This window comes from Antedon bifida, chromosome 8 (assembly GCF_963402885.1).
Source record: "Antedon bifida chromosome 8, ecAntBifi1.1, whole genome shotgun sequence".
NCBI classification, from domain to species: Eukaryota; Metazoa; Echinodermata; class Crinoidea; order Comatulida; family Antedonidae; genus Antedon; species Antedon bifida.
The window spans coordinates 19,373,173-19,387,457 of record NC_136233.1 but is presented as its reverse complement, the minus strand read 5'-3'; the positions used below and the strand labels follow the sequence as shown (position 1 = coordinate 19,387,457).

The window sequence follows — 14,285 nt, the reverse complement described above, 5'->3', positions numbered from 1 at the left end:
CATGTATGTAAATGTTTAGTGGATTTATTGAGAATAATCATAAACTCCAATACTTTTTTTTGTTTTTAGTCCGATTTCATTGATGACTGTGTAGCCATAATGCAGGATTCAATATCTAGTGAAACCATTGAAAATGTTGATCTTAAGCGCAGCAATCATATCGTTAGAGAACAGTTTTTGCAAGTCATTGAGAAAATGTTCCCTTGGTGTAATGCCTTGAACTCAAAATGTTGGAAGAAGAATCATATTTTCCCAGAGTAAGTTATTTTTATGAACTTGTATTTTTTACAGTTACCAAACAATTAAACAATAACAATTAAACATTAATACTATACAGTATTACCAAATACACAGGTCAAAATAATAACCACTTCTCTAAAAGATAATGTCATCATGGATATAATACTGGAGTAAAATATTTATTGAATTTATTTTTTCATGCTGTCTTTAGTGGCATGTTGCCCAATGCCGTTTTGCCGCCATATTGTGATCATGAATATGCACAATGGCAACAGAGGAATCTTCCTGCACCAAAGACACCACAACCATCGCCGCTTAAAAAGGTTCATCCATCTGCTAAGAAACCAGCATTAGAAGAAACTTCAGGTACAGTGAAATTAGAGTTGTTTGTTTGTCTCTTTGCCTCATAACTCTCAATATTTCTTCCAAAAACAAAACCAAGACTTTGATCAGGATCACTTCGTATCAAACGCACCATTATACTGCCTAAGACACTAGTGTAACCAATTGAAACAGTGGATTTAAGTTGCTTTGTTCTTTTATAAAATGATTAGTATACATGTGGGATCTCTTGCCTTGAATAATTCATGAGGCAAATACAATTTACAACCATCAATTAAACATTCAAAAATGTTGCTCAGTGGTTAAAAGGAGTGCATACTCCAGGTTCAATTCTTATACAAAATATCATTATCTAAGCTTAATATAATACTGATGTAATGCAACAAACTTGTTTAAACAGATGTTGATGCATTTGACTTCCCGCTATTGGATGTAAATGCAGAAGATCCTCGTCGGTGTTCCCTGTGTGGCCAATGTGGTGACCACGAGCCTGACCTTGCTGGACGTTTACTTTACATTGGTCAAGATGACTGGATACATATAAACTGTGGACTGTGGTCAGCGGAGGTGTTTGAGGAGATGGATGGGTCATTGGTCAATGTCCACAGTGCTATATCAAGAGGAAGGCTACTGGTAAATATTTTCATACAAGTTCCTAAGTATAAATATTATATGAAATCAATTTAGGGCAATTTTGACAATTTTGCTGAATCAGCACATTTGCATTTAAATAAAAATCTTTTCCCTGTAGCAAGCCATGGCCTCTGATGTCACAAAATGGCATGTGTGTGGGCTATTCAGACATGGCGCACTACTTTAAATTACTTTCAATCACCCGTGTGCTTGTTTTACAGAGGAAAATTACTGAAAGGCACTCTTTATATATTTAACTTCATTTCTATTGTATGAAAGTTTTATTTAAACCTTTAATTTTCGTTTTGTGCAGCGTTGTGAAGTATGTGACCGTCAGGGTGCAACTGTCGGCTGTAACACACGTGGATGTCCTGCTAATTATCATTTTATGTGTGCTCGAGAAAAGAATGCTTTTTTCCTTGAAGATAAAAAGGTATTCTGTTGGCAACATGGTCATCATGCTGACAAAGAGGTAAGATATATGGTTGTTTGTAATCAAATTACCAAACCTCTAGCTATAAATTATACAGGAACTCAATTTGAACTGCCATACTACCGCTCTCTTCTGAAATAACTGACATGTAGTAGTCATTTACTTGCTGTTGACATCCGTAATATTGCGTTTTTACTTTGAGAGATCACCATCAAAATGTAAACAAGCACGCTGTATGTTTTGTTTTTTTTTGTTTAACTGAAGAATAGCACATTCATTTATAACTGTATGTACCCTAGTCATTAGCTTTAATGTAATTAAATCTTTTCTATATATCTTTTCTAGCTTGTTGAAGAAGGTCATTTTGCAGTTTTACGTCGGGTGTGCGTCAGTCTTGATAACATGAAGATGAATAAAGTGTTTGCAAAAGGATTACCACCATCACGAGTGAATGCAATGATTGGATCGTTAACAGTTGAGTTTTTAGGCCGTTTAGGTCCTCTCTCTGACTGCAAGGAAGCACTTTATCCAATCAACTTTAGGTAAAGAATTGTTATGTTTAGAAGATGCACTAAAGATGCATTAACATTACTTTGTTATAGTGGTATCATCTTTGATATATGGAATATTTTAAATCTATTGTAACATTTTGGTTATCAGACACTACTTGTCAACGAAAGTCTTTGCTGTAGACTTTCTGTATTATAATGCACTGACTATTTATAATCTTTATTTGATAGGTTAAACAATGCTGTTTGTATATAATGACTGACATTTCATATTAAGATTGTTGAATATTTCTTACAGGTGCTGTCGTGTGTACTGGAGTACTATCGATCCAGGTAAACGATGTGTTTATACCATCAAGATCTTAGAAGTAATTCCAGAGACATCGCCAGGAGTGACTACACTCGTTGAAACCAACAACACATTGGTACATAATAATCATGCTATAGCGACTGATATTGTAACAGACATCCCAAGGATGGAAATTGATCCTGTTACTGATCTTGAAACTCCTGACATCATTCCACTTGACATCATTCAACCACCAGCTGATATCATTCAACCACCAGCTGATGTCATTCAACCACCAACTGATGTCATTCAACCACCAGCTGATGTCATTCAACCACCAGCTGATGTCATTCAACCACCAGCTGATTTCAATTGTAGTACAACCTCTGTGAATGAACCAGTAACAGAATGTGTAAACAGCAATGCTGAGAATCAGAGGTCTGTTAAGAAATTATCAGAACGGGCCTTGGAGGTTTATGAAGCTACTACTGGTAACTCTGTCATGATTGTTGATGAGGATTTTATGTTTACCCTTGATGAATCCACAAAGTTGAGCAACAGTTATCCAATGTCCCGTACAGATAGCTGGCGGAAGACTGCGAATATGAAAAGAAGTAACTCTTGGGCTGGTGGACAAACAAACTTTCAAACCAGCCAAATCTCTACCAATGAAGAAGCATTGCAACCTATTTCTGATGATCGTTTGATTTTGAATGATGTGGTTGATGCCTTAAATAAAGCTGCTGCTAATAATAAGTTAAATCCCACCGAAGAGGATAAGACTAACAACGGTTCTGCAACAGTTCAAATGGTTAGCTTAGAAGATACTGCACCAGTAAAAGAAGCTTCTGTCAACATCATCAGAGAGAAAACTGATGTTCAGTCAAATGTTATCAAACCTAATGAAAATGAATATCGCATAAATTCCAAGAAGCAAAGTGCCAATGAAAAGGGTTCGGAAAGTATGTGCAATCATGTGGAACAAGGTCAGCTAGAGACAAGTAATAAAAAAACGATTCATAATACTCTTGAAGACAATGAGCGGAATCGTTCACCAGAAAACTCTAACATTAATCTAAATCAAAGAACTGGAAGTAACTCACAAGAACAAGAGTTGACTAATTGTCCTGACACTTTGTCTGAAGTAGTACTAATTAACCAAAATAAAGAAACAAATTGTAGAAATCTTCCAGAAAATTCAGGACAGAAAAATTTGCCATACGATTTTAACAAGGATTCAGGAAAAAGTGGAAATGTAACTAGTAATGTTGGTAGGAGACCAGAAAATACAATTTCCAAATCAGAATTAGGTCAAATTCTACCTATATTGATAAAGGATAAACACGGTACTGTAAAAGACAAAGAAGTTAAAAAGCATCCTATTGACATCAGTCACCTTCTTAGAAAGAATTATAGAAATAATGCAGTCCGAAAGAATACTGAAAGAATGTCACTAGTAGATATTAAATGCAATGGAGATGCAGAAAAAGAACAGAATCCACTAAGTAAAATGGAATTGAACCGTAGGCCAAACGATTGTAAAATATCAATAAATGATGTGAATAATGCAATTGATGTTGATGACAGCAGTGGTGTTCATAAGGAAGTAGATGTTAATTCCAAAGATTGTAACATATCTTCCGAGAAAGACATTGATGTATGTAAAAGTGAAGATGAACCATTGGAATGTATGTATTGCCAGAAGTCATACGTCAAGGAAAGTTTCTATCTTAAGCATATCATGAATTGTAAGCAGAAACAAAATATTTTGGACGATAACGACAAACCTTTGGAAGATATTAGTATTGTTGTTACACATACTGAGAATGAGTTAGTAACCAAAGATTCTGATGGACATATGACAGAAAAGAGAAAATACATTGATGAACCGGTCATTAGCCCACGGTCAAGAAAGAAATATAAACAGGAAGCAGAAAGGTTGAATTTTGATGAGTTTGTACCTGAATCAAAGCTAGATAAATTGGACATTTCCAAACCTGGAAGGAAAAGCTATCCAATGCGAAACACTTCTTCTAGATTGATTAGAATAGCAGCTGAATCTGAACCAACTGAAGAAAATGAAGAGCTACCATCACCACCAAAGATCACAAAAGATGTGCGAGTAAGCTTGTCTCCTGTGGATTTATTGGCTTTATCTAAGAAGATGGAAAATGATGACCCTGTTCAGTTGGCCAATAGGTTAGAGAAAGAGGGTCTTATTGAGCCTATTGTTAAAAAGCGTGGTCGTCCAAGGAAACAACCAACCAATAGTGAAAACCAAATGGGAAGTATGGCAGGCATGGAGAAAAGAGAGGAGAAAGAATTGTCGTCAGGATGTGAACAAATTGTAGATGTTGAGGGAGGTGTTTCTACTAGGAGGAGGTTAAGAAGAAGCTGTTGTGAAAAAAATGTAAAATATTCTGATGAAACGAAAGAAGATGAAATTAAAGAAGATGAAACGAAAGAAGATGAAGATCAGGTGCAATCTCCACCAGTTAAAAGAAGAAGAGGAAGACCACCACTAAAGAAACCAAAAGATTATAATAGTACAGTTACTGATATTGAAACAAATAATATAACTAAAAACGCACAAAGTATGAATGTAGAAAATGCAACAAAAGATAGTGAAATTGAAGTTACTATTACCAAAAAAACCAAAGACACTTCGGAATCTGTTAAACCAGTACTTGAAAATCAAGACGACGAACTTCAAATAATTGATATATTTAACAAATCTGATAAAATGTTAAATTCAAAAGAAAATGTTGAAACTCCTCCTACCACAAATTCTTCAGAAACGAAACTTATCAAACAAAGTTACAGGCCAAACATTATGAGAAAACAAGTGAAAGATTGCGGTCTTCAAACAACTCAACAAGTTTATATGTATGTAAACAAAGATGACAGTGTAAGCAAATTTAAAGAAATAAGGAAGTTATCAACTGACAACCAGCCTAAACAAGAACAGGTTACTTTTAGCGCTCCAAACTGCAATATAACGCCAACTTCCATTGCTGGGAATAGTCAAATGTCGCCTGTTATTTGTCCTCAGATTCAATCGGTAAACACCGCAGTAAATTTTATCCAAAACCCAAACATTCCAGTTCTAGTACAATCGACAGTTCCTGTTGTAAATGCAGTCACTGTTATGGTAAAACCTCTGAACCAAAATGTCACTTCACCAGCTATTTTACCAACAGTTTATGTTAAGGACAACACTCAGCTTTTAAGTCCAGTAAGAAGTCCATCAGGTTGTAATTTACAACCATCTGTAATTTTACCCGCTCAACCACAATTGTCCATTTCTCAAGTTGGTCACGTCCAAAGCAGTGCAAATCCGTCTATCTTACAAATGTCTAATAATTTAGTGAGTTCAGCTCCTGTTTTAAATTACACGCCTATTGCACAATCATTTCCAACGTTAGTAAACTCAACTCCAGTATCTGTTGTTTACACAAGTATTCAAGTACAGCCACAAGCAAATTTGATTAACTCAGTTTCAATGTTTAGTAATCAAACTATTACAAACTCTATTTCTGTAAGGGGACAAAATAATGCATTTCCCATCACTCCTTTTAATCAAATCCAACCGAGAAATGCAGTTGGTGTGTCCAGTGTTTTACAGAGCAAGAACAGCATTCTTTCAAATATGTTACCTCAAACTCAAACAGTTTCTGTGAGTTTTGAATCAAACGATAAATCTGGATATTCTTATAAACGAGTGTTTCCAGAAAAGTTGCCAATACCAAGATTTCCAAGTGTGCAACCGGTTAAGTATGTTCCTCAAGGAAGCCATATCATCAAGACCAGTTTAAGTTCAATGAAACCTCATGTACCAACTACTTCATTCTCTGTCACAAACTCCAATATTCTGAAATCTATTATTCAAAGACCTCTCGCTCCAGTAACATCCTCACATTTAGTCTCCAGTTCTAGTATACTGCAGTCACAACAGCAAGGCCCACCTTTGTCAACACAACACTCAAGTTCAGATGTTCTTCGAGCTCTTCAGCGTAAAGTTGCTTCCAGAGCTGCAGAGAGATCTTCTACTCCCTTGTTTCCAATGGCAAAAAGTCATCAAAACCTGGATCTTGGAAGTCTTCTAATACCTACCGAACATCCACATCAAGAAGAAGCATCAGTGGCACCACAGCAGCCTCTAAAAGAGAGTAACTCTGGCAATGTTAAGGTTTCCATAAACAGCTCAGAAGCTAATACCAAGTCAAGTAATCTAGAACCTCCTGTTGTACAAAGAAAAACAGGTTTGTAGTTTGTTCATTTTATGTATTCCGTATATATCTAACATGTTGTACATGACACTTTTCAGTGAAATGTAACAAAGAGTATGTTTTAATGCTAGGGGAAGCTTTGTTGGGCCCTGAAGGCGTCGCCTTAATACTGTTACTGTATTCATGTATGATATTCTACTGCAATACAATAGGTTTCAATTTTGAAATATGATTTTTATCCACCAGATGATGAAGGGTTAACTCCGCCTGCAGGATTGGTTCACAAAAGGAAAGCTCCACGCATTCAAAATGTAGCTGAGGAAGAAGAGGTGATGTCACCACTGTTGGCCAGAATGATGAAAGGTTTAGAGGAAAATACACCGCCACGACCTAAAAATGAGCCTCATCTTGTGTTTGAGGTCACCAGCGATGATGGTTTTAGCACACAAGCAGACTCGATGGAAGAGGCATGGAAACAGGTGGTAGACCTTGTGAACGAGCGTAGGAATGATGCAAGGATGAAAAGCTTATCATTTACAGGTGATCACATATGCCTTTTTTAGAAAATACTTTTGCCGTTTCCACAATTGTTTGGCAAATATATCAAAAGATTTCGTTTAATGATCACCCTGGTAAATTACACAGCCTGAACATGACCTAATATAATAGATAATAAAGAAAAAAGAATTTGGTTTTAATAGATAGTTAAACCCTACTTTATTTTATGTTAAATGCATATTTTGTTTAGTCTTGTATTTTTATTTTTAATGTTTCTCTTTTTATTTCATTTACATTATACTGTTTTAAAAATTTGTACTGTATTTGAAAAGCAATAAATATTACTTACTTACTTACTTACTTACTAGCAAACTTTAGTTTGGCAAGAACAATTTCTTAAGTTTTGCTAGTGTAGACCAGTTTATAAACTTTGCAGAAAACAAGTTTGCATAAGTTAATGCCTAGTCTACACTGGCTAACTTTAATTTGCAAACTTAAAACTCAAACTTGGAAAACAAAAGTTTGATAGATATGACCTAATTAAGTTCATCTTGACAACTGCATTATATACTAAATTACTATGTACTACTATATTATATATTTATCTCATTTTTAGGTGTTCACGGTTTGTCTATGGTTGGAATTGCCAACAATGCAATAGCATTTCTCATTGAACAGTTGTATGGTGCGCCAAATTGTTGCAATTATCATTTTCAATTCCACCAGTATCAGAATGCAAATACAATAGAAGAGGTAAAATGTTTGTTAGATTATAAGTTGTAGTCTGTACAGTAAATGTTCCTTCTCTGTCTAAAATATCAAACTAGTTTGACAAAAAGTGTGATGTGCCCAAATATGGTAGTGATATGACATCATCATATATGGGCTTATCACATAAAGTTTGATAGTGTAGACAAAGCTTAAGGATTTGAAAATCCATATGCTACACAGACTACTGTAATACTTTTGTCTATGTGTAATGGGCAACACTACAGTGAAAATGTTACTGAATTAACAAGACTCCTAAAAAAAAATTGAGTTGAGAATCTCTTCAATATTGTTAGGAAACAATCATTTTCTGTGGTAATGCTAGCATACCACACAAAAGTATTTATTTGCCTTCAAACAATTTTTAAATCTATGTTATACCATAACAGAATCTGACAATCTGACAGAATCTAACAATCCAACCATCAAATCTTTTTCATTTTCCAAACAATACTTTGTTTATTTCTTCTTAGGAGCTACCAATGAATCCACATGGATGTGCTCGAGCAGAGGCTTTCAAGCGTACTCGTTTCACTCATGACATGTTTGATTTCTTGGCTTCAAAACATCGCAAACCACCTCCACTGCTCATCGTCAATGATGATGATGATTCGTCACCATATGGCAGTGCCAGGTAAATACTTTAATAATATTTTCCTGTCAATGTTGGTTCAGCAAGGAAGAATATGCATTACATTACAGTTACATTGTAATTGGCCAGATGTTTGCCCTACTCTGATGTATTTTTCTATTTTATACGTAGTACATTGAGAACAAAAAAACAATGTTAAAAGGTGTGTATTAAAGGAACAATAAAATAAAAAAAGAAGGAAAAAAAAGTACATTGAGAACACTTGGTGACCTTCAGATCACTAGTCTGGCTTTCATACCTCCAGACCACCAAGTTTGCGCTGATGGCATGGGGTTAGATTCATTGTTTACAATCCTTTTATTTATTTTTCTAGACGTGCAACAAGCATAGACCTTCCAATGGCAATGAGATTTAGACATTTAAAAAATACAGCTAAAGAAGCAGTTGGTGTATTCCGGTAAGCAATTCTGTTTCCATCACTAAAATTACTTTAGAAATGTAACTTTTAGGTCATAGAGATATTATGGTTAAGTGCCCTAAATGTGCTTTAGATACTTTTATGTGCTCAGTGTTAGGGGTTGGTATTTGACAAGTTCTTTTACTTCTTTTTCTGATCCCAGAAACAGTTTTTATTTAATGTTACCATTTAAGTTATTGTAATTAATGTATGCTGCTTTTATTTCTTGAACTGTTTCTAAATAAATGATGTTGTTGTTGAAAAAGACTGTCTTTGAAGAACGTCTTTGGTTAGTTGAAATTGCAAACATAAATAATTTTTCTATAGCAACCTCTTGTTTTCATTTTATACATTGGTTCAGTAGTTTTAAAAATCTGACGGATGCTATTCTGTACAAAAACAGTTTTTAATTTGTATCTATGAAAGCATTAAGCACATTCTTTTAAACTAAGAACATGTACAATTGTCTTCTACACTTAAATCTTAGGCACTCTTTGATACAATTGGAAAGTTTCCATATGCACTTAAGTTTGTTTAATATTTTCTCTTTTTAGATCAATGATTCATGGGCGAGGTTTGTTTTGTAAGCGATTGATTGAGACAGGAGAAATGATTATTGAGTACAGTGGAACGGTCATTCGATCAGTGTTGACGGACAAGAGGGAGAAGTATTACGAAAGCAAGGTCTGAAATTCATGTCATTTTACTACTTTTACACCAAATTTTCTTTCCACCCTTAAGGTTTTAGTCTTGCATTTAGTCAAGAGTTGTCCTTTAATCTTAAAATAGCGTCCACAATTTTTAAGTTATCGTCAAAAACTTATTATATTATAATCTGACTTACCTGTATCTTTCATACGAGATATTGAATTGCACGCCCTCTGAATTCTTTGAACCAAAATTTCAAGTAGTGAGCCCTCTCTCTCTGAAGAATGTTTTCCCTGATAAATTTTGCCAAGCACTTCACTCAGTTTCTGAGTGCTTTCATTTTCTTTTTCAGGGTATTGGTTGTTACATGTTTCGAATCGATGACTATGACGTCATTGATGCTACAGTGCATGGCAATGCTGCCAGGTTTATTAACCATTCTTGTGAGGTATTTTAATCATGATTTACATTTTCTAAATTGAATCCTAATATTTGTGAAAATGTATAGTTTTCTCAAAACTTTCTTTAAACTCCTTTTCATTCGTTATTTTCAGCCCAATTGCTACTCACGTGTGATTAACGTTGATGGGAAAAAGCACATTGTGATCTTTGCCAGTCGACAGATCAACGTTGGAGAGGAGTTAACTTACGACTACAAGTTCCCTATTGAAGATGTTAAGTTGCCGTGCAATTGTGGATCAAGAAGGTGCAGAAAGTATCTTAACTAAGATTTAAACCTTGATTATTATTATTTAATATTTAACAATGTTGTATTTTCTTACATTTGGTTGTTTGGTTGTAGTAGAGAAATTATGAGCGGTTTCAAGTGGACATAATTTGTAATGAACTTTTGTTTAAAAAGTAAACACAAACACGGACATTAATTTTCGACGGCATCATACCGCGCCGCTATACTTGCCTTTTGCAGTAAAAAACATTAATAATATATTAATCACGTATTGACCATATTATATTAATCATAATGGATGTAAGATTGTTTATACAAAACATAAATTAAACTTTTGACGCTATTTTGAAAGATGAGGTTGATAAAAAGCACAAAAACAGCTGTTTGTTTCATGGATGAACATCATATATACCATGCGCAACACTAAAAACAGTTGAAAAATGTGATTAATCGGGTATTGGAATTTCTCTGATAACTAGGTTGTGGAAACGTTTGTTTGATTTTTTACAGCATACTTTCATTGAAACATGGGCTGTAATAAAACTTAAAGAACAGCTTTTGAAAGGAAGTAAACAAAGTAATAAACATCTCAGGTATTTTAACTTATTGAGGGTTTATAAAGAGTGTAAAAGCTTTTCGTATTTGGTTTTTGTATGATGGAACAGTATTATGTAGTGAAAAATATAGTATAAATATTTTATTATATGGGAATTTTGTTTATAAGTGTAAGGTTATAATATAGTTGTTACAAACCCCAAATAATGTTGACCAATATTTGTAATATTGCATCAAGTCATGGTTTTGCTATACTTTGTTTAATTCCCACATTTTATTTACAAATAATAGCTCAAATAATACATTGTATTGTATTAAAAATATTCATAATGCAAAATATTTTGGTTTCATTGCCATCCAGCCAATAGACATATCAGTAAGTACTTGGCAAGAACTTGGTATCAGTTACAATACTATATTTAACCAATTTAAATTTAGAGTATGAGGGGTGCGGCCACCCTAAAATTTGATTTGTAATGTCACTGAAAGCAGACTAGCTAGACATGCAGGTTGGATCCCAAGTATTTAATAAACTCACCAAGTTTCAAGCAGTGTGACGTATCCTTAAGTCGATATCTTAAACCTTTAAAAAAATATTTAAAAAATAATTTATCATGGTGAATGAATAACCTATTTACACACTGAAATCATAAAAAAAACTTTGTTTACATTCAACTTGGTGGTGTATTTATATTATAGATTGTACATGTATATATATTTTGTTCTGTACATGATTATGATGGATAATTATTGACATTTATCATAGAGTTCCTAATCCATTTATTGTTCATAGCTTTCAATAATTTATCAGAAATGTAGAATAAAAAATACATTTTCCAGATTTTTAATTGCATTTTTATTTAGCTAGAATCGCATCATATTATCTTGAGTTTTTTATACTATTCAATGTCTTGAACATATTTCAGATTCCAAATGGTGTATTGCAACACATGTTTACAGCCTTATATACCAGTTAGTACAAAGTAAATAACTGTGAGATGACTGGGTCATTCTGTATGGTCTTCCACAAGCACCATCCATGTTGGGCTGAGGAGGGTTTAGCTGTCACTAGCCTTCCTTTCCTCTAGGCCTACACACAATCACCAACCATGTTGGGCTAAGGAGGGTGTAGCTGTCACTAGCCTGACTTTCCTCTAGGCCTACACACAAGCACCATCCATGTTGGGCTGAGGATGGTGTAGCTGTCACTAGAGACAGGCACTCCGAAGCATTATCACTGCTTAATTTCTTGTAATTTAGTGGGTATTTTGATATTTAAAGTTGATGATTTTTTTATAAATTTGGCACAGGTATCATCTTCTGAAACAGCTTCAGGAAGGGCAAGTTGAAGTTTATAAAGATCCTCCACTATTAACAAAATGTCGTCCTATCAAAAAAAGAATGAAATCAATTATTTATTTATCAATTACTTTGTGATTTTTTAATAACAGACCATGTGAAAATCGATATTGGTTATTAAAATCATGAGTTATATTTATCTCAAATAGTGTGCTCATCAAAAATATTTTTGGAATACTTACTGAAGAAATATCTAACTCGCATTGTCGAACCGAGTTCACGTTCGGTAACGAAATCCTAATGTCAACATGACGCCCTTTGGTATCACTAACTACTTCTAGGGAATACTCTGGTGATGCTGTAGTAATGCTAATTTCTTCAATCAATTTTCCACCTTTAATTGGTTCTTTTTTCACAGATGAATTCAGAGTTATCTCATCTGTCTGTCTGCTATTATTAAATTGTAAACCCTCTCCTTTGAAAATGCTCCCTAAGTTTCCGATTAAAGAATCTCCCTTGTGTTGTGTTTCTGCAGGTTTTGATTCAGTGTCTTTAAATCTCTTGTTGATAAAACTTGTTGCAAGAGTTAATGGATCACCTTTGAAGTTTGAGTCTTTTAACTTGGTGTAGTTTCTGTCAAGTTTGAGTTTAAACTGATCTGTGACATAGTCAAGCGAAAGATTCAACAGCATTCTAGTGGTGTCGGCAGCTTCAAAGCATTCCTTTAAAACCTCTGTATTGAATGCTATTGGAATCACTTTATGTTTTTCTGAAAATTAGAAACAACATGAATCAAAGATTTTAAAAGTAAATATCTTTATCTATATCTTCTATACTCAGTGGTTCATAGGCATATCTCATACACTTGATGAAATCTGGTGGTGATTTGGTTAAGACACCCAGCATGTAAATGCGAGATCATAGGTTCAAATCCCACAGTTTAAAACCATTCATAGTGTTTGTTATTGCACATGTTGAGATGTGAAGTGTTTATTCACTATAGATAGCACATGTTTAGATGTAAAGTGTTTATTCGCTATAGATGGCATATGTTTTTTAGATGAATGAAAAATAACCGATTACACAGAACAGCACATACTTGTCCCTTCAATCAGTTCTTTCATTTTTCCTGCAATGACTGGTATAGGATCATGGTCTGTTTTAGGCCCTGGAACTCGACTCCAACTGCAGATATTGATAAACAATTCACATTGTTTTTCACTCTAGAAAAGAAAGCAATACTACAGCAATAAAAAAGAATGTTGTGATTTACAGTGGTGGTACCGGAAGAATTTGAAAAATAGGGTAAGGACATGATTTACAGTAAAATTGTAAAATGAAGTGCCGAACACTGAGGTCTTTTAAGTGCAATGTTTAAAATTTAAGAAGGCGTCCTTCTTGGATCTGCTTATGGCGTAAAAAGGCATAAGCATTCTACCAAAATTCTTGTCTGGATACACATGCAAGGAGCTGCTGGTGCCTCCTGATCTTTGCTCTCTGCTACGTTCTTCTCTATGAATTTTTTATAAGCCTCTGGGTCCGAATCTGCTAGTTCATCCAGCATTGACCAGATGTGCTGGGCTTGTTTCATTAATTCATCACTGCCCTCATTGCTGCTACTGCTGGCCATGACTCTGAATTATAAATTTTAATTATGAACAAATCAAGATATTATTAATATCATATCATAATAGATCAATCAAATCAGGCCAGATACTTAATGTCAGGATAGACTTTACTAGACAGGGCCTACTTACTTAAGCTACTCTAGCTATCTAGGCCTAGCATCTGCCTAGCCTCTAGCTTGGCCTACTACTAGCCTAGACCATCAAGCAAGCCCCTTCTCTGGCCGGCTATAGGCCTAGCTATATAGGGTAGGCTAGCTAGGCCTAGCCTAGCTAGTTAGAGAGGGATCCGAGAGGGCTAGTTAGCCCTAACTACTACTAGGGCCTTATGCCTAGCTTATATCATATACAATAAAAATGGAAAAGATTAATACGGTATATTCTATCTTTTTTTTTTCAAAAAATCCGATCGAGCGTCCGTCGCAACCACCAAACCAATTGAAGAGAGGAGGAGATGTGATAGAACATAATATGTACCCC

General features: G+C 34.6%; 2 protein-coding genes across 4 annotated transcripts in view; one reads left to right on the top strand and one right to left on the bottom strand.

Moving 5' to 3' along the window:
* LOC144850572 (histone-lysine N-methyltransferase 2A-like) overlaps nucleotides 1-11,716 on the top strand; it is a 26,174-nt gene extending 14,458 nt beyond the window's left edge. For 2 of the 3 annotated variants that reach the window (XM_078707872.1, XM_078707869.1), the window contains 13 exons: nucleotides 70-257; nucleotides 452-606; nucleotides 983-1,215; nucleotides 1,529-1,687; nucleotides 1,994-2,190; nucleotides 2,456-6,708; nucleotides 6,922-7,215; nucleotides 7,790-7,926; nucleotides 8,415-8,575; nucleotides 8,907-8,990; nucleotides 9,545-9,674; nucleotides 9,991-10,086; nucleotides 10,193-11,716. In XM_078707872.1, the coding sequence (XP_078563998.1) occupies nucleotides 70-257; nucleotides 452-606; nucleotides 983-1,215; nucleotides 1,529-1,687; nucleotides 1,994-2,190; nucleotides 2,456-6,708; nucleotides 6,922-7,215; nucleotides 7,790-7,926; nucleotides 8,415-8,575; nucleotides 8,907-8,990; nucleotides 9,545-9,674; nucleotides 9,991-10,086; nucleotides 10,193-10,366 (6,261 nt within the window). In that variant the 3' untranslated portion in view covers nucleotides 10,367-11,716. The remainder of the gene's footprint in view (nucleotides 1-69; nucleotides 258-451; nucleotides 607-982; nucleotides 1,216-1,528; nucleotides 1,688-1,993; nucleotides 2,191-2,455; nucleotides 6,709-6,921; nucleotides 7,216-7,789; nucleotides 7,927-8,414; nucleotides 8,576-8,906; nucleotides 8,991-9,544; nucleotides 9,675-9,990; nucleotides 10,087-10,192) is intronic. The other variant, XM_078707871.1, reaches the window with a different exon arrangement.
* Nucleotides 11,694-14,285, bottom strand: LOC144850574 (PIH1 domain-containing protein 2-like). The gene is made up of 6 exons (XM_078707875.1): nucleotides 14,180-14,285; nucleotides 13,619-13,814; nucleotides 13,280-13,403; nucleotides 12,423-12,949; nucleotides 11,955-12,268; nucleotides 11,694-11,902 (listed from the first exon to the last, which is right to left on the bottom strand). Exons 2-5 carry the CDS (start codon nucleotides 13,808-13,810, stop codon nucleotides 12,116-12,118), a joined length of 996 nt encoding a protein of 331 aa, XP_078564001.1. The 5' UTR covers nucleotides 13,811-13,814; nucleotides 14,180-14,285; the 3' UTR covers nucleotides 11,694-11,902; nucleotides 11,955-12,115.